This window comes from Aethalodelphis obliquidens, unplaced genomic scaffold (genome assembly GCF_003676395.1).
Source record: "Aethalodelphis obliquidens isolate GAN/ISIS:26980383/991018 unplaced genomic scaffold, ASM367639v1 scaffold102, whole genome shotgun sequence".
NCBI lineage: Eukaryota > Metazoa > Chordata > Mammalia > Artiodactyla > Delphinidae > Aethalodelphis > Aethalodelphis obliquidens.
The window spans coordinates 2,530,377-2,553,512 of record NW_020838046.1 but is presented as its reverse complement, the minus strand read 5'-3'; the positions used below and the strand labels follow the sequence as shown (position 1 = coordinate 2,553,512).

Genomic DNA, 23,136 nt, shown 5'->3' with positions numbered 1-23,136 from the left:
CAAGGTCCCGCCAGCTAGAGGCAAGCCCCAGTGGACTTGGGTGTAATTAGCATCCTGGAGGCCCCCCACAGGAACCCAACTTCCTACAGTTCCTGCCGGTGGCCCCTCACCTCAGCCTCGTCTTGTACTCATCCTCCGACATAGCCTCCCCGGGGAACTCAGGGGCCTCAGCTGGCCCCCACTCAGGTGACAGCTGGTGAGAGACAGGAGAGGGTCACAGACAGCTTGAGCACTAGCCTGTCCTTCCAGGGCGAGGCTCCCGCCTTCATGGGGAACGGGGGTACAACCCCAGGACCACCCTTCCAGCCATCCAGGTACCTTGAGCCGCTTGTCCAGGTAGGCAGGAGACACCCAGCCTTGCCGAGAGAGGCTGGACTTGGTGGGTTTGGTACGCACGAGCCAGCGCAGCGGGTGCGCCGAGTCCAGTACCTCCACGTACTGGCCCTCCCGCAGCGAGATGGCGTCCTGCTCAGCCCCCAGGGGCAGGTAGTCAGCCGTGACCACATAAATGTCAAAGATCTGGGGGGGGAAGTCACTGAGTCAGACCTGGAGAGGGGCCAGTGGGCCTCCTAAGGCCCCAGGCTACAAGGCCTCTGGAATTCAGTGGAGAAGAAGCAGCCATCCTGAGATTCCATGAAGTTCTAGAACAGGCTCAACCCATCTCTACTGATGGAAATCCTACCGGGGGTGCCAGGTGGCCCACCCCAAAGGGACAAGGAGGAACCTCTGGGGTGCTGGGGGTGTCCTGGGTCGCAGTGGTGATATTGGCCACTCAGGTGTGTGCCCACCTCCTCTGCCCCAGCTCCCCCGGCCCCCTACACCAACTCCACCTTCACCCTGTCCCTGACACTCTCATACCCCCTTGCCCACCCTGCCCCACCCCTCGCCTGCCCATGCACCTCTCCCCGGTAGTCTCCATCCTCGGACTCTGAGGATGACTCCTGGACGCTGGAAGAGGGGCGTGACCGGCCATGCCGGGGGGATGCGGACGGCGTCTTGGACTCCTCATCGCTGTCACCTCCAGGCACCTGCAGCGTGGCTGGGGGACACAGGGCACATGATGCCTTCGAAGGGCCTGCCCCCCATGCCGCCTTCCCATGGGTCTACAGGGCGTTCAGGTGAGGAGGGGCCCCAGTCCTGGGGGCTCAGTCACGGCCACCCCTGGACCTCACTCCATCGCCAGCTACCCTTACCCTGTGTGATCTTGGCCGACACCATCTCTGTGATCTGCGACGTGAGCTTCTTCAGGAACTCCTCCGTGCCCACCTCAGCCAAGGACAGGTGGCCGCAGGCCTCTGATGACGGAAGCTCTCCTGGGGGCCAGACCCTAGCTCAGCCAGCCGTGTGCTCCACAGATGTGCCCGAACACCGCCTCCAGGCCCATCCTGGGCTTGGGGGTCAGAGTAGCCAAGGGACGCACAGACTCGGGCCAGAGCTGCCAGAAGCAGGGAAGGCTGACCACAACTAGGGGTCTCTTTGGCTCAAGGGCAACTGAGCCAAGGTGTGACTTAGGGGACCACAAACTCAGGCATGACAGTGGGGGCAGCAGGTGGCTGTGGGGAGAGCAGGCAGTCGGGGACAGCAGGTAGCCAGCATGGTTGCAAGGCGGTGGGCAGGGGCAGCTGAGGGCAAAGCTGGGTAAATGGTCAGGCTGGGGTTGGAGCTTGGAGCTGTGGGGTCCCCAGTGGGGTTTGTGCCAAACCTCCACTCCTGTTGGCCACTTGGCCGCTGGTCTGGGAAGGGGCTCAGAAGGGACGGAGATCACAAGGACCTCAGTCAGGCAGTATAATATGAGGGCAGGTCCTGGACACTGAAGGCAGGGGGCAGGACCCCAAATTGTGGCCCGAGGGCTGGGGGGCCAGACCCCTGGCAGCTGTGGTTTGATGGCTTCAGGTCGACCTTGATGGAAGTGGGATCCTTTGCAGGTGTAAGGGGCTGGGAGCAGTTGCTGGGGTTACGGGGGAATGAGGGCGGCTTGGGATGGGGGCAGCACAGGGAAGGGAGGGCTGGGTAAATTAACAAAGCAGGTCAGTGGAGAAGTGATCCCAAAGGTGGGCAGTGGGTACATGGGGTGCACGGCTCCCTCCTCTCGACTTCTGTGCAGACTCAGTATTCTCCATAAACCAATTTTTTAAATATGCCAAGGTGCTGGGGCCCTGTGCAGGTGGCCAGGAAGCAGCTGGACATGTCAGGGGGCAGGCACACTTAGAGGCTGGGAATAGGGGGACCCAGCTTGGGGACAGGGGGAGAATCCCTGACAAAGTGGGGGCCCTGTCGGCAGCATATCCAGCACCCGCCTCCCCGAACCGCCCCCATGCCAGCCCTGACTCAGCAGCTGCCTGCTCCTAGGCACCCATACAGCCCCCTGGACGTGAGCTCTAGGCCAAGGGCTGGCCCAGCCCAGGGGCCCCCGCGAGCTTCCACATCCTCGAGGGTCAGAAATGGCCCGGAGACCAACCAAAGCTCAGAATTAGGCCCATAAGAGGGCAGGGAGGCCCAGCCCAGAGCCAGGCAAGCAGGTGTTCCTAGGGCCACACGGTCCTGGGGCCTGCCAGCTGGGCAGCCTCCTCCACACCCCCTGTCCCCCACCCTGCACGGATGTGTGCCCACTCAGCCCGTACCTTTCCTCTGCCCAGCGAGGTCAGTGAAACCTGAAGGTTGCGACATCTGTTCAGAAACGACTTGGGTCCTAAAGGGGGAGGAGGTATCCTGAAGGGCCTGACAGAAAAGAGGGTCTGGGGGCAGTGGGCCTTGATGCCACAGTCGGGGCCCTGGGGAAGTCCTCTCTTTACAATGGGGACCCAAGCCACATGGCCCAAGAGGGCCAGAGCTGGGTTGGGATCTGTGATGGGGCTCCCTCCCAGCAGCAGCACTGCCCCCCACCAGGACCAGGACCCCACTCACCCAGGACCTGCGCTCCCAGGACCCACACTCCCGGCACCTGCACTCCCAGGACCCACTCTCCCAGGACCTGTACTCCTGCACTCCCAGGACCCACACTCCCGGGACCTCACTCCTGGCCCCTCTGCCTCTTGAGCAGCCCCTCACTCACCCCTGCAGGAAGGTGGAGATGAGGGCCTCCTTCACCCCGGCCTGCTCCTCTGCTGCCCCAGCCTCCTTAGGTACTGTCAGGAGAACAGGGTGAGCGACCAGGATGACACCTCATACCCTCGGAGCTCTGATTCTGATCGGGACCCCTGCCAGGGATGCCTGGACCACCCCCCAGGGGGCCTTGGCCCTGTCATCTGGAGCCCCGAGGAAGACTGTGCCCAGTGTTCCAGCTTGGCCCACAGTCATCCCACCACTGGTAGGGATGGGAATGGGGTCTGCACTTGACTCACCCGCCCTGGGAAGAGCTGAGAGTGACCCAGGAAGAAACCACTCAGGGCGGCAGGGGGCTTCTAGGAGGGTCTCAGCTAGTTGAATGGAGCCCACAGTGTAGGGCGTGGGAGATGGCCCATGAGCTCTGAGGCTGCACACTACCCACACTGCCCCTCTCCCACTCCTGGCTGGGTCACCCATGCCCACTCACAGCCAGAGACGTGCAAGCTTGCGGAACAGAGGGCTTGGCCAGCAGTGTTTGTGGCGATGCAGGTGTAGGTGCCCTGGTGCTGTCGGTCCACATCCAGAAGGACCAGGCTGTGCTGCTGGGCAGAGCTGGCCACCGTGTAGCCCGGCGTGTGGCAGCCGATCCACAGGACACCCTGCTCAGCCTCCTCCCGCAGCCAATGCACAGCTGGGAGCGGGTCTCCTGCAGGCAGGAGTAGAAGGTGGACAGTCTCCCACACCAAGAGGGTGGCTCTGGGAGGCAGGGGTCACCTCTGAGCCTCCCTAGGAGGGTCCTGAGTGGATGCAGGGAGGGGACCTCCCTGGGGGCTCTCCTGAGTGGGACAGGGAGGCAGGACATCTCACCTTCAACCTTCACTGAGAAGGTGATGCTGGAGCCCTTCTTCACCTTCTTGGAGGTGAACTTCTCCAGGAATCGGGGTGGCACCAGCTGTTGGTGCACATCTGGAGAGGCATGGGGCGGTCAGTGGTAAACAGTGCAGAGCCCCAATTCCACGTGGTCGTCCCCCTCACGCACCCTCACGGAACCTGTCCCCAGGGTCCACCCCACCCTCCCTCCCTCTGCCCTCTGGAGTCGGCTCACCGAATGCTGGCTTCTCTTCTGGTTCATTGGGGCCTGAAGAAAGCACAGAAGTCAGATCTACAGCTCCAAGGTGCCCCCTCCCCTGAGTGGGCCTGCCTAGCAGGGTGTGAGTCCGGAGGGTGGCCCCGCCCACTCCTACACACAGCACCTTTCCTAAACCTGGCCGTGCAGACATGGAATTCACTCGGTCCCCACGGGCCAGATGGACTGTTACCCATGCCCGCCCAGGAGTCTGGGGCGTTGCTCTGAAACTAACTTGGGGATGCTTGTGCTCAGAACGCCACAACTGAAGCAATGCCACGGGCAGTGTTGGGTCCCTAGACCAGGGCAGATTTGGGCAAGACTTGGAATCACCTTGCAGTGCTCAGAACTTTGGAAAATAAGGAAGTTAAGACCTCTACTCCCCCAATTACTACCTGCCTCTTCCTCCACAGTCTACGGAGGGCTCCATGCTTGCCTGGGCCTACTCCACCAGCTAGCTACCCTGCTTGCTGGTCAGTTTTCATGGGCCCCACGCCCTCTAAGGGCCCATGTTCTCGGGGAGCCAGCTTCTGGCCACCTGTGACTTTTGCACACAGGGGCAGTGACCACTGGGCCCTAGCTCCCAGGCTTGCCACAGCATGGTTTATAGGTGGACATCAACCTGGGTGCGGACACCAAGCTCTGCTGCATCCCTGAGCACCCACCTCGGACCAGCAGCCGAGCAGACGAATAAGCAGCACCCACGGTGTTGCTGATGTAGGCCGAGTACTGGCCAGCATCCTCGCTGGTGACAGAGACAATCTCCAGGGTGTGCAGTGTCTTCCTGTCCGTCATGCAAATGTGTGCAGATGCAGTCAGGGGCTGCCCATCTTTGAACCAGTACAGTCGAGGCGTGGGGTAGCCTGGGGCCGCAGGGGGAGTGGTTAGCACAGGGCCACAGCCCAGTGGGCACCATGCCCTCCACAGGCCCTCACAGACCCCTGGGTGATCTAACCCTAACCCTAACCCTCCCTCTGGTGGGAGGCAGCTCCTTTCCCTTCATCTCTCTCCCCCTTACCTTTCACCTTGAGCTGGAACTTGGCCAGACGCGTGCCGGGGGCCACCTGGAGGTCTTTCAGGTCCTCCACGACCTGCGGCAGCTGCCCCTCCTCTGGGGTAGACTCCGTGCCCTCCTGCTCCCAGCTGGCAGGGAGAACCAAGAAGGGGCAGATGTGAGATGGACCAGTGAGGGGTCCAGGACAGGAGGGGACCAGGGTCAAGCATGGATGGCTTCTGAGGTCTCCTCTTTCCTGGACAGAGACTGCCGTGGCCTGGTTGAAGGCTCCAGGATTTGGATTCTGTCAGTCCAAGCCAGCATTGCCACCCCCCGCAAAGGGCCCAGGACCACCCCTGCACGACCCTCTACCTGGACAGGTAGCCTTGGGCGCTGAAATAGGATGAGGTTTCCGTGGCATCCACAGCAGTTTCGTAGTCGGTGCTGGTCACTGAGGATGAAGGGTGGAGCTGAAGCGAGGCCTGCACCCCATCTGCCTGGGGAACGGGCCCCACCCCAGAGGCTACCTGATTCTCACTGCGCAGCCATTCCTGGGAGCCACTCACACTTCTGAGTCAGAAGGCATGGGGGACACAGCTACCCTATGGCCCCTCCTTGTCCCCAGGCTGTTACCAGCCCATGTTTCCAGGCCTATAACTAACTATAAGACCCAACAAATTATAAATACTGGGCTTCATAAATAGCAGACAGTGGCAACAACAGCATCTTCCAGTTCCAGCCAACTAAGGAACAAGGATAACACAGGCCTCAAAACCAACAGCTGGGACTTCAACTTCTAGCCACAATGGAGAAGAGGGGCTGGATTTACACTCTGCTAAGGTCTGAATGTTGTGTCCCCCCAAAATTCATATGCTGAAGTCCTAACCCTCAACATGACAGTGTTTGAAGATGGGATCTTTTTGAGGTGATCAGGCTTAGATGAGGTCATGAGGGTGGAGCCTAATGAATGGGATTAGTGCCCTTATAAGAAGAGACCCCTTCCCCCTTCCCCCGTGTGAGAACACAGTGAGAGGATGGCCATCTGCAATTCGGAAGAGGGCTCTCACCAGCACCCAATCATGCTAGCACCCTGATTTCAGACTTCCAGTCTCCACAACTTTAAGCAATAAATTTCTGTTATTTAAGCTGCACAGTCTATGGTACTTTGTTATAACAGCCTGAACTAAGACACTGGCCCCCTGAAACAACCAAAGGAAAACAAACACAATACACAAAACAATGGTTGTGATGTTGTGATTTATAATAAGAAATATGTGTTTGGTCTTCCTCCTGTTCCTGACTCAGAGCTCCTAAACCCTTGGAATTTCCTAAGTGAGGAGAGGCACAGAGGTGGGGTTTTTTATGTTAATGAAGTGATTTTCCAAAAGCCCCTAAGGATGGGGGCTGATTGCTGGGGTAACCAACCATGTGACTAGAAGGTTGAGACCCCCTGACATCCAGGGAGGGGAGAGGGGCTGGAGATTGAGTTCAATCCTAGGAATAAACCTACCTAAGGAGGCAAAAGACCTGTACACCAAAAACTATAAGATGTTGATAAAGAAATCAAAGACGACACAAACAGATGGAGAGATATACCATGTTCTCAGACCGGAAGAATCAATATTGTCAAAATAACTATACTACACAAAGCAATCTACAGGTTCAATGCAATCCTTATCAAATTATCAATGGCATTTTTCACAGTAGAACAAAAAATTTTACAACTTGTATGGAAACACAAAAGACCTAGAAGAGCAAAAGCAATCTTGAGAAAAGAAAAAAAACGGAGCTGGAGGAATCGGGCTCCCTGACTTCAGACTATACTACAGGGCTACGGTAGTCAAGACAGTATGGTACTAGTGCAAACACAGAAATATAGATCAATGGTACAGGAGAGAAAGCCCAGAGATAAACTCATGCACCTATGGTCAACTAATCTATGACAAAGGAGGCCAGAATATACAATGGAGCAAAGACAGCCTCTTCAATAAATGGTGCTGGGAAAACTGGGCAGCTACACGTAAAAGAGTGAAATTAGAACACTCCCTAACACCATACACAAAAATAAATTAAAAATGAATTAAAGATCTAAATGTAAGGCCAGACACTATAAGACTCTTAGAGGAAAACATAGGCAGAACACTCTTTGACATAAATCACAGCAAGATCTTTTTTGACCCACCTCCTAGAGTAATGAAAATAAAAACAAAAATAAACAAATGGGACCTAATGAAACTTAAAAGCTTTTGCACAGCAAAGGAAACCATAAACAAGACGAAAAGACAACACTCAGAAAGGGAGAAAATATTTGCAAACGAAGCAACTGACAAAGGATTAATCCCCCAAATATACAAACAGCTCATGCAGCTCAATATCAAAAAAACAAACAACCCAATCAAAAAATGGGCAGAAGACCTAAATAGACATTTCACCAAAGAAGACATACAGATGGCCAAGAGGCACATGAATAGATGCTCAACATCACTAATCATTGAGAAATGCAAATCAAAACTACAATGAGGTAGTTTTCACCTCATACCTGTCAGAATGGCCTGCATCACAAAATCCACAAACAATAAATGCTGGAGAGGGTGTGGAGAAAAGGGAACCCTCCTACACTTTTGGTGGGAATGTAAATTGATACAGCCACTATGGAGAACAGTATGGAGGTTCCTTAAAAAACTAAAAATAGAACTATCATGTGACCCAGCAATCCCACTACTGGGCATATACCCTGAGAAAACCATAATTCAAAAAGACACATGCACCCCAATGTTCATTGCAGCACTATTTACAATAGCCAGGACATGGAGACAACCTAAATGTCCATGAACAGAGGAGTGGATAAAGAAGATGTGGTACATATATACAATGGAATATTACTCGGCCATAAACAGGAACGAAATTGAGTCATTTGTAGAGACGTGGATGGACCTAGAGACTGTCATACAGAGTGAAGTAAGCCAGAAAGAGAAAAACAAATATCGTATATAACGCATATATGTGGAATCTGAAAAAACTGTATAGATGATCTTATTTACAAAGCCAAAATAGAGACACAGACGTAGAGAGCAAACCTATGGATACCAAGGGGGAAAGGGAGGGTGGGATGAATTGGGAGATTGGGATTGACGTATACACACTACTGATACTATATGTAAAATAGATAACTAAGGAGAACCTACTGCACAGCACAGGGAACTCTACTCAATGCTCTGCGGTGACCTAAATGGGAAGGAAACCCAAAAAAGAGGGGATATGTGTATATGTATAGCTGATTCACTTTGCTGTACAGCAGAAACTAACACAACACTGTAAAGCAACTATACTCCAATAAAATATTTTTTTCTAATCACCAGTGGTCAATGATTTAATCAGTTGTGCCTGTGTAATGACGTCTCCATAAAAACCCAAAAGGATAGGGTTCAGAGAGCTTCCCGGCTGGTAAACACATGGACACTGGGGGAAAGTGGCATGCTTGGCCCTGCCCCTTCCCACGAGCCTTGCCTATACGTCTCTTCCACCTGGCTGCTCCTGAGTTTTACCCTTTTATAATAAAGCACTGATCTAGTAAGTGAAATGTTTCTCTGAGTTCTGTGATCCACTTTAGCAAATTATTAAAACCCAAGGAAGGGGGTCATTGGAACCTCTAATTTATAGCATGTAGGCCAGAAGCACAGGTGACAACCTGGACTTGCAGTTGATATCTGAAGTGGTGGGGGAGGCAGCCTTGTGGGACTGAGCCCTTAACCTATGGGATCTGATGCTATTTCCAGGTGGATGGTGTCAGAATTGAGTTGAACTGTAGGACACTTGGCTGGTGTCTCAGAGAATTTCTTTTTGTGGGAAAGAAAAAAACCCACACATTGGAATTGGGTACAGAATCATCAGAATGGTTAAGGTGAATGAAGGACAGTGATGTATTAGAGATAGGAAACAATGGTGAGCCCTATAATTGCCCCAGCTTCCTGACTTAAGTTTACGGGAAAAGGAAACTGAGGCAGAGCCAGGCAGACCCTGAGTTGAGGAGACAGAGCTGATGTCCTGAGAGACAAAGGCAGCCTGTGCCCATGGAACAGAAAACCAGAGAAGAGAAAGCTGCACAGAGAGAGGGCCCCCTCCCTCGAGGATGCCACAGAGCACTGACTGGCACATGCACACAGGAAAGAGCCATCTGAAAGGACTAGAGGAAGTAGCACCAGAGGAGCACAAGGGCTGGAATAATGTCTGTTTGCAGTCAGATTAGAAACTTTCTGAATTCACAGGGCATCAGGTTGAGTACTCAGGAACACTCTCACTTCAGCAGACGAAGATGATCAGCTTTGGACTGAGCACTGCCTCGGCCCCACATAACAAATCACACAAGCCAGACCCAAAAGGATCGAGCTGCTTCCAAGTAACACACTGTGTTGCTCAAGAAGACCTGCAGAAACACAAAATATCCAGCTCCCAACAGGGTTAAATTCACACTGTCAGGCATTCAGCCAAGACTGTCCGACACGCAAGGAGGCAGGAAACACACAACCTATGATGTGTAGAATAATCAATTGTCAAAACCAAGTCAGATTTGACACAGATGTTAGAACTGGGAGATAAGGACATGAGCACAGGTATTAGAACTGTATTCCATGTGTTCGAAAAGTTAAGATGAGATATAGAACATATAAAAAAGACTCAAGTAGAACTTCTAGAGATAAACAATACAATGGATGGGATTGATAGCAGATTAGATACTACAAAAGAACAGTGAACATAAAAGCATAGCAATAGAAACTATGAAAAATGAAATGCATAGAGAAAGAAGAATTTTATTAATAAAAATGGAAAAGGATTATTAGTAAGCTATAGTACAACTTCAAGTGGCTCGATTATTTGTAACTTAGGTTCCCAAATGAAGGGGGAAAGAAAAAATATTTGAAGAAATAATGCCTCCCCCAAATTTCAAACTTAATGAAAACTATTAACCCAAAATTCCAAGAAGCTCAATTAACTGCACAAGGAACATAAATAAAGACAATTGCACCAAAGACTATGATCAAATTACTCAAAACCAATGACAAAAAAAAATCTTAAAAAGTATCCAGAGATCATGTTTGCAGAAATTGACAAGCTGATCCTAAAATTCATAAGAAAATGCAAGAGACTCAGGATGGTCAAAAAATCTTGAAGAAGAACCAAGTTGGCAGACTCACAGTTAAAAATTTCAAAACAGTATTATACACGGCTACAATATTCAAAACAGTGTGGTAATGGCATAATGACAGACATCTGGATGAATGGAATAGAATTGCGAGTCAGAAATAAACCTAGACAATTAATAGAAATTCGTTTCTGACAAGAGTTCCAAGACAATTTTATGAGGGAAAATAGTCTTTTCAACAAATAGTGGCGGGACAACTGGATTTCCACAGGAAAAAAATGAATTGGGGCCCTTACCTCATACCATATACAAATATGAACTCAAAATGTACCAAAGACCTAACTAAATATGAGAGAAGAAAGCATAAGTGTAAATCTTTATAACTTTGGATTAGACAGTGGTTTCTTAGACGTGACAAGTAAAGCACAAGAAACCAAAGAAAAAGTAGATAAACTATACTCCATCAAAATTTAAAACTTTTGTGCATCAAAGAACAATCAAGAAAGTGACAAGACAACCCACAGAATGGGAGAAAAGATTTGAAAATCATATATCTGAGACAACTAGGGCACGTGCTGGATGCTGGTGGGGGACCCCGATGCCCAAGGAGACAGGAAGAACCCCCAAGCAAACCGGCAGGACATGAGGGGACTGAGGGGGAGGAGAAGTGGAGGCTGGACAGGGCCAGTGCCCGTGAGGGGTGGCTGAGAGGAGGGGGAGGGGTCCCCATGCCTGGAGGGACCCGTGGGGGCTTGGATCAGAGGGTAGTGGGCCCAGCGTTTCCCCTGCCCAATCAGCTAGGGAAGTCTGCCCAGCTCTTGGGCCAGGTCCTACACCCTCAGAGGTCCCCTCCAGGCCAAGTTGGTCCTGGGGATGTAGGAGGGAGGCCTGGGAGATCAGGAGAGGAAGGTGGGAGGGGCCCTCTGGGACTAGAGGAGCAGGAAAGGAGCGGAGGGCATTTGCCCCACCCACTCGAACCAAGGAAGCCTGCTGGGCTCCAAGGTGGGGTCCCCCACCCTCTGAGACCGGAGGTGGGAGACATGCCTGGGCCCCTTCTGTTCTGTTGAGCCTAAGCCCCACACCCCACAATGCCCAGGGCCTTTTCCAGCCTTCTGGGTCCTAGGCATAGGCCCCACCCACTGCCTAAACCTCGACCCTGCTTAGGCCCTGCCCTCCATAGCCAAGGCCTTTTCCACCTTTTATTTTTTCTCCTCCTCTTTTTTACTACTGTGATTCTGTTTTACCTTCCAGTTATTGTTTCATCCATATTTTTATTTTTATATTTTTTCTAACATATCTGTTAGTTTCCTAATCTAATTTTATTTTTTACTTTATTATTGTTCTTTTTTTTTTTTTTTTTTTTTTTGCTGTCCTGTGTGGCTTGCGGGATCTTGGATTCACAAGATGGGGGTTGGGCTGAAGCTCCTGTGGTGGGAGGTCTGAGTCCGAACCACTGGACTAACAGAGGAACTCAGACCGCAGGAAATATGCATCAGAGTGAGGTCTCCCGGAGGACCTCCTCTCAGCAACAAGACCCAGCTCTACCCAACAGCCTACAGACTTCAGTGTTGGAAGCCTGAGGCCAAAAAACCAGTAAGACAGGAACACAATCCCACTCATAAAAAAAAAAAAAAAAAAAAAAGAGATAGCAAGAAAAATATGTCATGGATGAAGGGGCAAGGTAAAAACCTCCAAGACCAAATAAATGAAGAGGAAATAGGGAATCTACCTGAAAAAGAATTCAGAGTAATGATAGTAAAGATGATCCAGGATCTTGGAAATAGAATGGAGCCACGGATTGAGAAAATACAAGAAATGTTTAACAAAGATCTACAAGAACTAAAGAACAAACAAACAGATGAACAACAAAATAACTGAAATGAGAAATACACTAGAAGCAATCAATAACAGAATAACTGAGGCAGAAGAACGAATAAGTGAGCTGGATGACAGAATGGTGGAAATAACTGTCGAGGAGCAGAATAAAGAAAAAAGAATGAAAAGAATTGAAGACAATCTCAGAGATCTCTGGGACAACACTAAACACACCAACATTCGCATTATAGGGGTCCCAGAAGAAGAAGAGAAAAAGAAGGAGTCTGAGAAAATATTTGAAGAGATTATAGTGGAAAACTACCCTAACATGGGAAAGGAAATAGTCACCCAAGTCCAGGAAGCACAGAGAGTCCCATACAGGATAAACTCTAGGAGAAACACACCAAGACATATATTAATCAAACTAAAAATTAAATTCAAAGAAAAAATATTAAAAGGGAAAAACAAAAAATAACATACAAAGGAATCCCCATAAGGTTAACAGCAGATTTTTCAGCAGAAACCCTACAGGCCAGAAGGCAGTGGCAGGATATACTTAAAGTGATGAAAGAGAAAAACCTACAACCAAGATTACTCTACCCATCAAGGATCTCATTCAGATTCAACAGAGAAATCAAAAGCTTTTCAGACAAGCAAAAGCTAAAAGAATTCAGCACCACCAAATCAGCTTTACAACAAAAGCTAAAGAAACTTCTCTAGGCATGAAACACAAGAGAAGAAAAAGACCCACAAAAACAAACCCAAAACAACTAAGAAAATGGTAATAGGAACATACATATGGATAATAACCTTGAATGTAAATGGATTATATGCCCCAACCAAAAGACACAGACTGGCTGAACAGATACAAAAACAAGACCCATATATATGCTGTCTATAAGAGACCCACTTCAGACCTAGGGACACATACAGACTGAAAGTGAAGGGATCAAAATAGATATTCCATGCAAATGTAAATCAAAAGAAAACTGGAGTAGCAATACTCATATCAGATAAAATAGACTTTAAAATAAAGACTGTTATAAGAGATAAGGAAGGACACTACATAATGATCAAGGGATCAATCCAAGAAGATGATATAACAATTGTAAATGTTTATGCACCCAACATAGGAGCACCTCCATACGTAAGGCAAATACTAACAACCATGAAAGGGGAAATCGACAGTAACACAGTTTTAGTAGGGGACTTTAACACCTCACTTACACCAATGGACAGATCATCCAAACAGAAAATAAATAAGGAAACACAAGCTTTAACTGACACAGCAGACCAGATAGATTTAATTGATATTTATAGAACATTCTACCCAAAAGTTGCAGAATACACTTTCTTCTCAAGGGCACATGGAACATTCTCCAGGATAGATCACATCTTGGGTCACAAATCAAGCCTTGGAAAATTTAAGAAAATTGAAATCATATCAAGCATCTTTTCTGACCACAACGCTATGAGATTGAAAATCAATTACAGGAAAAAATTGTAAAAACCACAAATACATGGAGGCTAAACAGTGCACTACTAAATAACCAAGAGATCACTGAAGAAATCAAAGAAGAAATTAAAAAATACATAGAAACAAATGGCAACACAAATACAACCACCCAAAACCTATGGGACACAGCAAAAGCAGTTCTAAGAGGGAAGTTTATGGCAATTCAATCTCACCTCAAGAAACAAGAAAAATCTCGAATAAACAATCTAACCCTAACCTAAAGCAACTAGAGAAGGAAGAACAAAGAAAACCCAAAGTCAGTAGAAGGAAAGAAATCACAAAGATCAGAGCAGAAATAAATGAAATAGAAATGAAGAAAACAATAGCAAAGATCAATAAAACTAAAAGCTGGTTCTTTGAGAAGATAAACAAAATTGATAAACCCTTAGCCAGACTCATCAAGAAAAAAAGGGAGAGGACACAAATCAATAAAATTAGAAATGAAAAAAGAGAAATCACAACTGACACCGCAGAAATACAAAGGATTATAGGAGACTATTACAAAAACTATATGCCAATAAAATGGACAACCAAGAAGAAATGGACAAATTCTTGGAAGGGTACAATTTTCCATGACTGAACCAGGAAGAATTAGAAAATATAAACAGACCTATCACAAGTAATGAAATTGAAACTGTGATTAAAAATCTTCCGACAAACAAAAGCCCAGGACCAGACGGCTTCACAGGCGAATTCTATCATACATTTAGAGAGGAGCTAACACTGATCCTTCTCAAACTCTTCCAAAAAATTGCAGAGGGAGGAACACTCCCAAATTCATTGTACAAAGCCACCATCACCCTGATACCAAAACCAGAAAAAGATATCACAAAAAAAGAAAATTATAGACCAGTATCACTGATGAACATAGATGCAAAAATCCTGAAAAAATACTAGCAAACAGCATCCAACAACATATTAAAAGGATCATACACCATTATCAAGTGGGATATATCCCAGGAATTCAAGGATTCTTCAATATACGCAAATCAATGTGATACACCATATTAACAAATTAAGGAATAAATACCATATGATCATCTCAATAGATGCAGAAAAAGCTTTTGACAAAATCCCACACCTATTTATAATAAAAACTCTCCAGAAAATGGGCATAGAGGGAACCTACTTCAACATAATAAAGGCCATATAAGACAAACCCACAGCAAACATTATACTCAATGGTGAAAAACTGAAAGCATTTCCACTAAGATCAGGAACAAGACAAGGATGTCCACTCTCGCCACTCATATTCAACATAGTTTTGGAAGTCCTAGCCACAGCAATCAGAGAAGAAAAAGAAATAAAAGGAATACAAATTGGAAAAGAAAAAGTAAAATTGTCACTGCAGATGGCATGATATTATACATAGAGAATCCTAAAGCTGCCACCAGAAAACGACTAGAACTAATCAATAAATTTGGTAAAGTAGCAGGATACAAAATTAATGCGCAGAAATCTCTGGCACTCCTATACAATAACAACAAAAAATCAGAAAGAGAAATTAAGGAAACAATCCCACTTACCATCACAACAAAAAGAATAAACCTACCTAAGGAGGAAAAAGACTTGTTCTCAGAAAACTATAAAACACTGATGAAAGAAATCAAAGATGACATAAACAGGTGGAGAAATATACCATGTTCTTGGATTGGAAGAATCAATATTGTCAAAATTTGTCACTATTGTCAAAATACTACCCAAAGCAATCTACAGATTCAATGCAATCCCTATCAAACTACCTACCAATAGCATTCTTCATAGAATAAGAACAAAAAATTTTACAATTTGTATGGAAACACAAAAGATCCCGAATAGCCAAAGCAATCTTGAGAAAGAAAAACAGAGCTGGAGGAATCAGGGTCCCTGACTTCAAACTATACCACAAAGCTACAGTAATCAAGGCAGTATCATACTGGCACAAAAACCGAAATATAGATCAATGGTACAGGAGAGAAAGCCCAGAGATAAACCCACACACATATGATCACCTAATTTACGATAAAGGAGGCAAGAACATACAATGAGAAAAGACAGCCTCTTCAATAAGTGGTGCTGGGAAAACTGGACAGCTACATGTAAAAGAATGAAATTAGAACACTCCCTAACACCATACACAAAAATAAACTCAAAATGGATTAAAGACCTAAATGTAAGACCAGACACTATAAAACTCTTAGAGGAAAACATAGGGAAAACACTCTCTGACATAAACCACAGCAAGATCTTTTTTGACCCACCTAGAGTAATGGAAATAAAAACAAAAATAAACAAATGGGACCTAATTAAACTTAAAAGCTTTTGCACAGCAAAGGAAACCATAAGCAAGATGAGAAGACAACCCTCAGAATGGGAGAAAGTATTTGCAAATGAAACAATGGACAAAGGATTAATCTCCAAAATATACAAATAGCTCATGGAGCTCAATATCAAAAAACCAAATAATTCAATTAAAAAATGGGTGGAAGACTTAAATAGACATTTCACCAAAGAAGACATACAGATGGCCAAGAGGCACATGAAAAGATGCTCAACATCACTAATTATTAGAGAAATGCAAATCAAAAATACAATGAGGTATCACCTCACACCAGTCAGAATGGCCATTACCAAAAAGTCTAGAAACAATAAATGCTGGAAAGGGTGTGGTGAAAAAGGAACCCTCCTGCACTGTTGGTGGGAATGTAGATTGGTACAGCCACTATGGAGAACAGTAGGGAGGTTCCTTAAAAAACTAAAAATAGAGCTACTGTATGACCCAGCAATCCCACTACTGGGCATATACCCTGACAAAACCATAATTCAAAAAGACACATGCACCCCAATGTTCATTGCAGCACTATTTACAATAGCCAGGACATGGAAACAACCTAAATGCCCATCGACAGATGAATGGATAAAGAAGATGTGGCACATATATACAATGGAATATTACTCAGCCATAAAAAGAAACGAAATTGAATTATTTGCAGTGAGGTGGATGGACCTAGAGTCTGTCTTACAGAGTGAAGTAAGTCAGAGAGAGAAAAACAAATACCGTATGCTAACACATATATGGAATCTAAAAAAGAAAATAATGGTACTGATGAACCTAGTGGCAGGACAGGAATAAAGATGTAGACATAGAGAATGGACTTGAGGACACGGAGTGGGGCATGGGAAGCTGGGGCAAAGTGAGAGTAGCATCGACATATGTACACTACCGAATGTAAAATAGATAGCTAGTGGGAAGCAGCAGCATAGCTGCTGGGAGATCAGCTCGGTGCTTTGCAATGACCTAGAGAGGTGGGATAGGGAGGGTGGGAGGGAGACTCAAGAGGGAGGGGTTATGGGGATATATGTATGCATGTGGCTGATTCACTTTGTAGTAAATCATAAACTAACACAGTATTGTGAACCAACTGTACTCCAATAAAGATCTATTACAAAAAAAAAAAAGAAAAAGAAAATCATATACCTGATAAGGATCTATCGATAGTACCCAGAATATACAAAAAACTCTTACAACTCAAAATTTAAAAAACAAAGAATCTAATTTTAAAATGGACAAAGGATTTCTCCAATAAAAGATACAAAATGGCCAATAAGCACATGAAAAGATGCTCAATATCATTAGTCAGTAGGGAAACGCAAATCAAAACCACAATGAGATACCACTTCACATCCATTAGGACGGCTATAATTGAAAAGATGAAAAACAAGTGCTGGCAAAGATGTAGGGAAATTGGAACCTTTGTACACTGCTGGCAGAAATGTAAAATGGTGCAGCCTCTGTGTAAAAGAGTTTGTCAGTTCTTCTAAAAGTTAAACATAGAGTTTACCACCTGACCCAGCAATTCCACTCCTAGGTATAGATCCAAGAGAAATGAAAACGTATGTCCACACAAAAACTTGCACATGAATGTTCATAGCAGCATTATGCACAGTAGCCATAAACCAATGGATAAACATCATCCAATGAATGGATAAATCATCCATATACAGTGAAATATTTTTCAGCCATAAAAAGGAATGGAGCACTGATATTTATTACATGGATAGACGTTGGAAACAAGCTCAGTAGGGCTTCCCTGGTGGCGCAGTGGTTGAGAGTCCGCCTGCTGATGCAGGGGACACGGGTTCGTGCCCAGGTCCGGGAAGATCCCACATGCCGCAGAGCAGCTAGGCCCATGAGCCATGGCCGCTGAGCCTGCGTGTCCGGAGCCTGTGCTCCGCAACGGGAGAGGCCGCAACAGTGAGAGGCCCGCGTACCGCAAAAAAAAAAAAAAAAAAAAAAAACCAGACATAAAAAAGTCACATATTGTATAATTCCATTTACATGGAAAATTCAGAATAGGCAAACCCACACAGACAGAAAACAGATTAGTGGTTGCCAGGGGCTGGGGGAGGGGGAATGGGGAGTGACCGTCAATAGGTATGGGGTTTCTTTCTGGGATGATGAAAATGTTCCGGAGTTAGATGGTAGCATAACCTTGTGAATATATTAAAAACCACGGAACTATACATTTTTAAATGGTGAATGTTATGGTGTGCAAATATCTAAAAACTTTTAAATCCCAATAGAAAAGATAAGTTATGTACAGAGAAACAAAGATAAGAACGACATCATATTTCTCATTGGAAAGAATGCAAGCTAATAGATGGTGGAGAAACATCTTTAAAGTATGGAAAGAAAAAATTGTCCTAGCAAAAATATCCTCAAGAAAAGCAAAATAAAGACATTTTTCAGATATACCCACACTACAGAAATTGCTAAAAGATGTCCTTCAGGCAGAAAGAAAGTGTTACGAGATAGAAATCTAGACCTACATAGCAAAATAAAGAGCTTGGAAATGGAACTACTTAGGTAATTATAGAAAATCTCGTCTTATTTAAGATACTAGACTTGTTATATTTAATAGTTTTATTTTCCTTTTTGTTGACAGAATTATAGATTCTCATGCTGTTCTAAGAGATAATACAGAGATCCCATTTACTCTTCACCCAGTTTCCAGCGATGTTAACTTGTCTCATAGCTATAAAAGGTGACATTGCTATGACCCCTCGATCTTGTTCAGATTTCACAAGTTTCACATGAAGTCCACTGAGTATATGTGTGTTTGTTTAACTTTATGCAATAAAATGAAATTTTATCATAATTGTTGCACATGTTAATAATTTGTTCCTTTTCCTTGCCAAGTAGTATTCCATAGAATAGCCATACCACAGTTTGACAGTTGGGTCATTACCAGTTTTTGGCTATTGGGAATAAAGTTGCTATGAGTATTTGGGCACAGGTTTTATTATGAATTTGAGTTTTTATTTCTCTGGGATAAACACCAAAAAAGGCAATTGTTAGATCATACAGTAGCTACATAGTTTTGTGAGCAACTGCAAACTGTTTTTCAGAGTGGCTGCACCACTTTACACTCTCACCAGCAATGCACGGGAGATCCCATCAGGGAAGTGGAAATAAAAACAGGCACATCTTCCGTGTGCTTATTTGCCTTCTGTATGTCCTCTCCCTTGAAATGTATGGAAAGGTCTTTTGCTCCTATTCTAAGTGGATTTTTAAAAAAATTTTATTGTTTAATTTTGAGCTTTCCTTTACATATTTTTTAGTCCTTTATAAGATATGTGATTTGCAGGTATTTTCTCCCAACCCATAGCTTTTCATCCTCAACACCTGGTCTTTCTCAAAGCAAAAGGTTTGAACTCTGAGGAGGTCCAGTTTACCAATTTTTCCTTTTATGGGTCAAGTCTAAGCAGTCTTTTCCTAGCCCTAGGTCCTGAGGATCTCCTCCTACTTTTTTCTAAAAGTTTTATAGCTTCATATTTTACATTTAAGTATTTAATCCATTTTGAGCTAATTTTCACATAAGGTCAAAGTTCATATTTTTGACTACAAGTGTTCAAATTACTCCAGCATCATTTGAAATTCCATCCTTGAATCTGAAATTCTATCCTTACTCCATTTAATTGCTTTTGCATTTTTGTCAAAAATCAGATGGATATATTTGTGCTGAAGCTGTCTAGGGCCCGCCAGGAATCAGGGACAAAGACCAAATATATATTTCTTATTGTGCCACAGTGCCATTAACCACCCACTGCGCCCATGGGGTACCTCCAAACCTTTCCAGGTTCCTCCCCAGCCCAGCCACCTCTCAAGGGGGCTCCAAGAGAACACTCCATCCTCCACAGACATTCCAGCCCCAAATCCTGCCTGGCCTGAGGCCAATGGTCTCCAGCACTGCCTCTCCCAGCCAGGATCCCACCCTGACCCATCAGACCCGAGCATGCACTCACGGTCCACGCGGAGCTCCGCTTTGGTAGAGGACACACCCACGCTGTTCTCAGCCAGGCAGCGGTAGACACCCATGTCTGCTGGCACCACAGCTGTGATGATGAGCTGGTGGCCGCCCTGCTGGTCCTCACTGATCATGTAGTGGTCATTCTCCTCCAGCACCCTCCCGTCCTTGAACCAGCGCACACTGGGCACGGGCTGGCCTGTCACCACACAGTCAAAGCTCACGGGGTACCCATCCAGCACCTCCTGATTCTGTAGCTCGGTCAGGAACACCGGGGCTGGGAGGGACGGGCAGGGCATACGACACGTTAGCCTCAGGCTCCCCCAAGTTGCCCCAGCTGCCAGCAGTTCAATGTACGTCATCTGCACAGCACCCATTCACATGAGCGCTCACAGAATGGGCGGCTAAACAGAATTCTGTCTCTGCCAACTGAGCTCTTCCCTCCTCCCCATGCTCTAGAAGAACCCTCTCTTCATTAGCCTGGTTCCCAAGCTACCATGAGGCCAGAGAGATAGCAGACAGGAAATGGGGAAGAAGGGGAAGTAAAGGGAAGACCAAGGTTGGTTGTCTGGGATTGGAAGCACGCTAGTAGCTCAGGATTAAAGAGGAGGAATGATGCTGTGGGTTTTTAACGATACTCCCTTTGCTGTTCCTAGGAAGATGCGAGTAAACAGTGAAATGACTTTTTAATTAACTTTAGTTGCTGGAGTGGGAAATGGGGTTCACGCTGGACTATGTGGAACCCCGCCTTTTGTACAGATTATATCTGAAACCCTCACGGGGGAAAAAATAACCCTAAACTCTAGGGTGTCAGTATTCCCGAATCCATTTCACAGAACAGAACTCTGAGGCTCCGAGAGGCTAATCAGTAGCAGGCAGAGCGGGGACTTCAGTTGAGCTCTGTCTAACCCCAAAGTCAGGGCTCCTCCCAGCTCAGTGGGCTGCATGTGCGAACAGCCAGAAGCTAAAGCCCCTTGAGCTAAACCTCCTTGAGTTTTCAGCTGACCCTGGTCACCGCTGCTGCTTTCGCTCTTCCTCTCCCCCCACCCCTGACCCAGGCAGCTTGCAGGCTCACCTGCCTCTGCGGCCAGTACTGGCTCCGGAGGCGCTGCAGGGGTGGGGGCCACCTTGCCAATGCGCATCTCCACCCCATGCAGCCCCTGCTCTGACAGGCTGATGTCCACTCTGTTGTCCAGCGTGCCAAACATGTCCCGGAAGCAGGTGGCTGCCCGGCGGGCCTCGGCAAGCGTCTCGAAGCGGATGCAGATGGACTGTTCATCTTCGCGGTATGTCTGCCAGTCCCCAGGCTCCTCGGGCTCTGCCTTGCCCTTGTCAGCGCTGAAGATCTCCTCGTCTGAAACCTCTGCTGGGCCCTTGGTGCGGAACAGGCGGTGCAGCCGCCGGGCGGCCCGGCGGAAGTTGTCATCCAGCTCACTCCCGGAGGAACTCTCGGTCTCACTCTCCATCCCACTGACCACCACACAGGCACTGTGGGCCACACGGCCAAACTTGTTGCTCACCTGACAGGTATAGTGGCCAGCGTCGGCCCGGCCCAGGCTAGTGACCAGCAGAGAGCAGGTGCCATCCCCAAGCTGGTCAATGTGGTGGTGCCGGCCATCAGTCAGCTGCACACCGTCCTTCAGCCAGTGGGCACGCACATCTGTCTTGCTGGACACTACACACTCCAGACGCAGGACATCTCCCACCTGTGCCACGGTGTCCCCAAACGTGTGGCAGAACACAGGTCCCTCCTGCTGCTGTATCTCCTTCCGGACCTTATAACCCTTGAAGGCAGCCTGGATCTTCACTGCTGCCTTGTCCACGGATAGGTCACCCAAGTCCCCAACGCTCAGGTCTCCTGGTGGTGGGGGTACTGAAGCTGGCTTCTCCTGCTGCTTTTGTGGCTTCCCAGAAGGGGCGGCTGGGGCCTCAACCTGTGTGCACAGATAAGGTGGGGCACCTGAGGCCCGGGACAGGGAAAGGATCGTGTAGGGACACACACAGGGCAAGGGGAAGCAGAGCCCAGGTCTCCTGCCCCAGCTCCACGCCTTGCTCCTGCATGCCTGCTGCCTGCTACCTGCTGTCAACTGCACTACCTTCACTGAGGCCAAATGCCTGATGGCTTCTGTTGCTTCCAAAAAGCAAGCCCACCCTCCCTAAAACTGCTTTCCCCAGAGCAGGACAGAGTTGTGAGAAATATCAAGGAGAGGTAGGTTCCAGCTCTTCAGAAAAGAAGTTTTAACAGCCAGGTGGATGGATGGGTAGGTGGATGGTCGCTGGATGGGTAGATGGATGACCAACAGATGGGCAGATGGTGGGTGGGTGGAAGAAAGGATAAACGGATGGTGGATGGACCGATGGACAAGAGCGGAGAGATGATGTGTGGATGAATGACAGAGTGGCAAAGATGTAAGAGACCCAGGCCTCTCCTTGTAGGTCAAGCTGGAGACTCACCTTGCTGGCCAGTGGTGAGGCACTGGCCCTCCCAGCCTTCTTGAGGTAGGTCACCAGGGAAGGAGTGCCCGCACGGGACTCGTCGTCAGAGCTGGTGTGTGAGAGGTCAGCCTCGCCGGTGCGTGCCAGCTCGTCAGCCGTGGAAGAGTCCTCAGAGAGGTCGGGAGCCTCCGGCTCTACCTCCTGCCGCAGGCGCTGCGGGCGTCCGTCCTCCTCGGGCAGCTCGCTGATGGAGTCCAGCGTAGGCTCTCGGCTCATGCGGCGCTTCCGGGCCAGGGCCTCCCACAGGAGATGCAGGTCGCCTTCCTGGGCCGCCTCAGGGGGCAGGCTGGGCTGTGTGGGGACCTCATCTCCAGATTCTGGGGTCAGCACCACTGAGGAGGGCAGGAAACGGGTCAGTCAGGCAGGGACAGAGCCATAACCCCAGGCCGGCCTTAGCTACTGACCACGGTTCCCCTTATAGGCCTCTGCTGCCTGCCTGGGCCCCCAAGAGTTCTGATGCACCCTGCGTACAAGGTTTTCGAGGCTCTGAATGGCCCTCTCTAGGCCTCAGCATCCCCTGATCAACCCAGACCTCAGTCTTCCTCCTGCACAGGAGGGGATGACCACAGGGAACACCAGGCCAGGGTAAGTGCAGGTGCAGAGGGCTCAGAGTGTAGGGGGCTCAGAGTGCAGGGGGCTCAGAGTGCAGGGGGCTCAGAGTGCAGGGGGCTCAGAGTGCAGGGGGCTCAGAGTGCAGGGGAGCTCAGAGTGCAGGGG

General features: G+C 47.8%; 1 protein-coding gene across 1 annotated transcript in view; it reads right to left on the bottom strand.

The window, feature by feature from the left end:
* Nucleotides 1–23,136, bottom strand: part of OBSCN (obscurin, cytoskeletal calmodulin and titin-interacting RhoGEF) — a 90,040-nt gene that overhangs the window by 19,555 nt on the left and 47,349 nt on the right. The window contains 15 exon segments of the mRNA XM_027096393.1: nt 111–193; nt 319–519; nt 900–1,039; nt 1,194–1,313; nt 2,622–2,689; nt 3,053–3,125; nt 3,533–3,751; nt 3,913–4,011; nt 4,151–4,183; nt 4,837–5,034; nt 5,190–5,314; nt 5,538–5,616; nt 19,922–20,200; nt 20,999–21,857; nt 22,378–22,751. Coding sequence (XP_026952194.1) covers nt 111–193; nt 319–519; nt 900–1,039; nt 1,194–1,313; nt 2,622–2,689; nt 3,053–3,125; nt 3,533–3,751; nt 3,913–4,011; nt 4,151–4,183; nt 4,837–5,034; nt 5,190–5,314; nt 5,538–5,616; nt 19,922–20,200; nt 20,999–21,857; nt 22,378–22,751 — 2,950 coding nt within the window.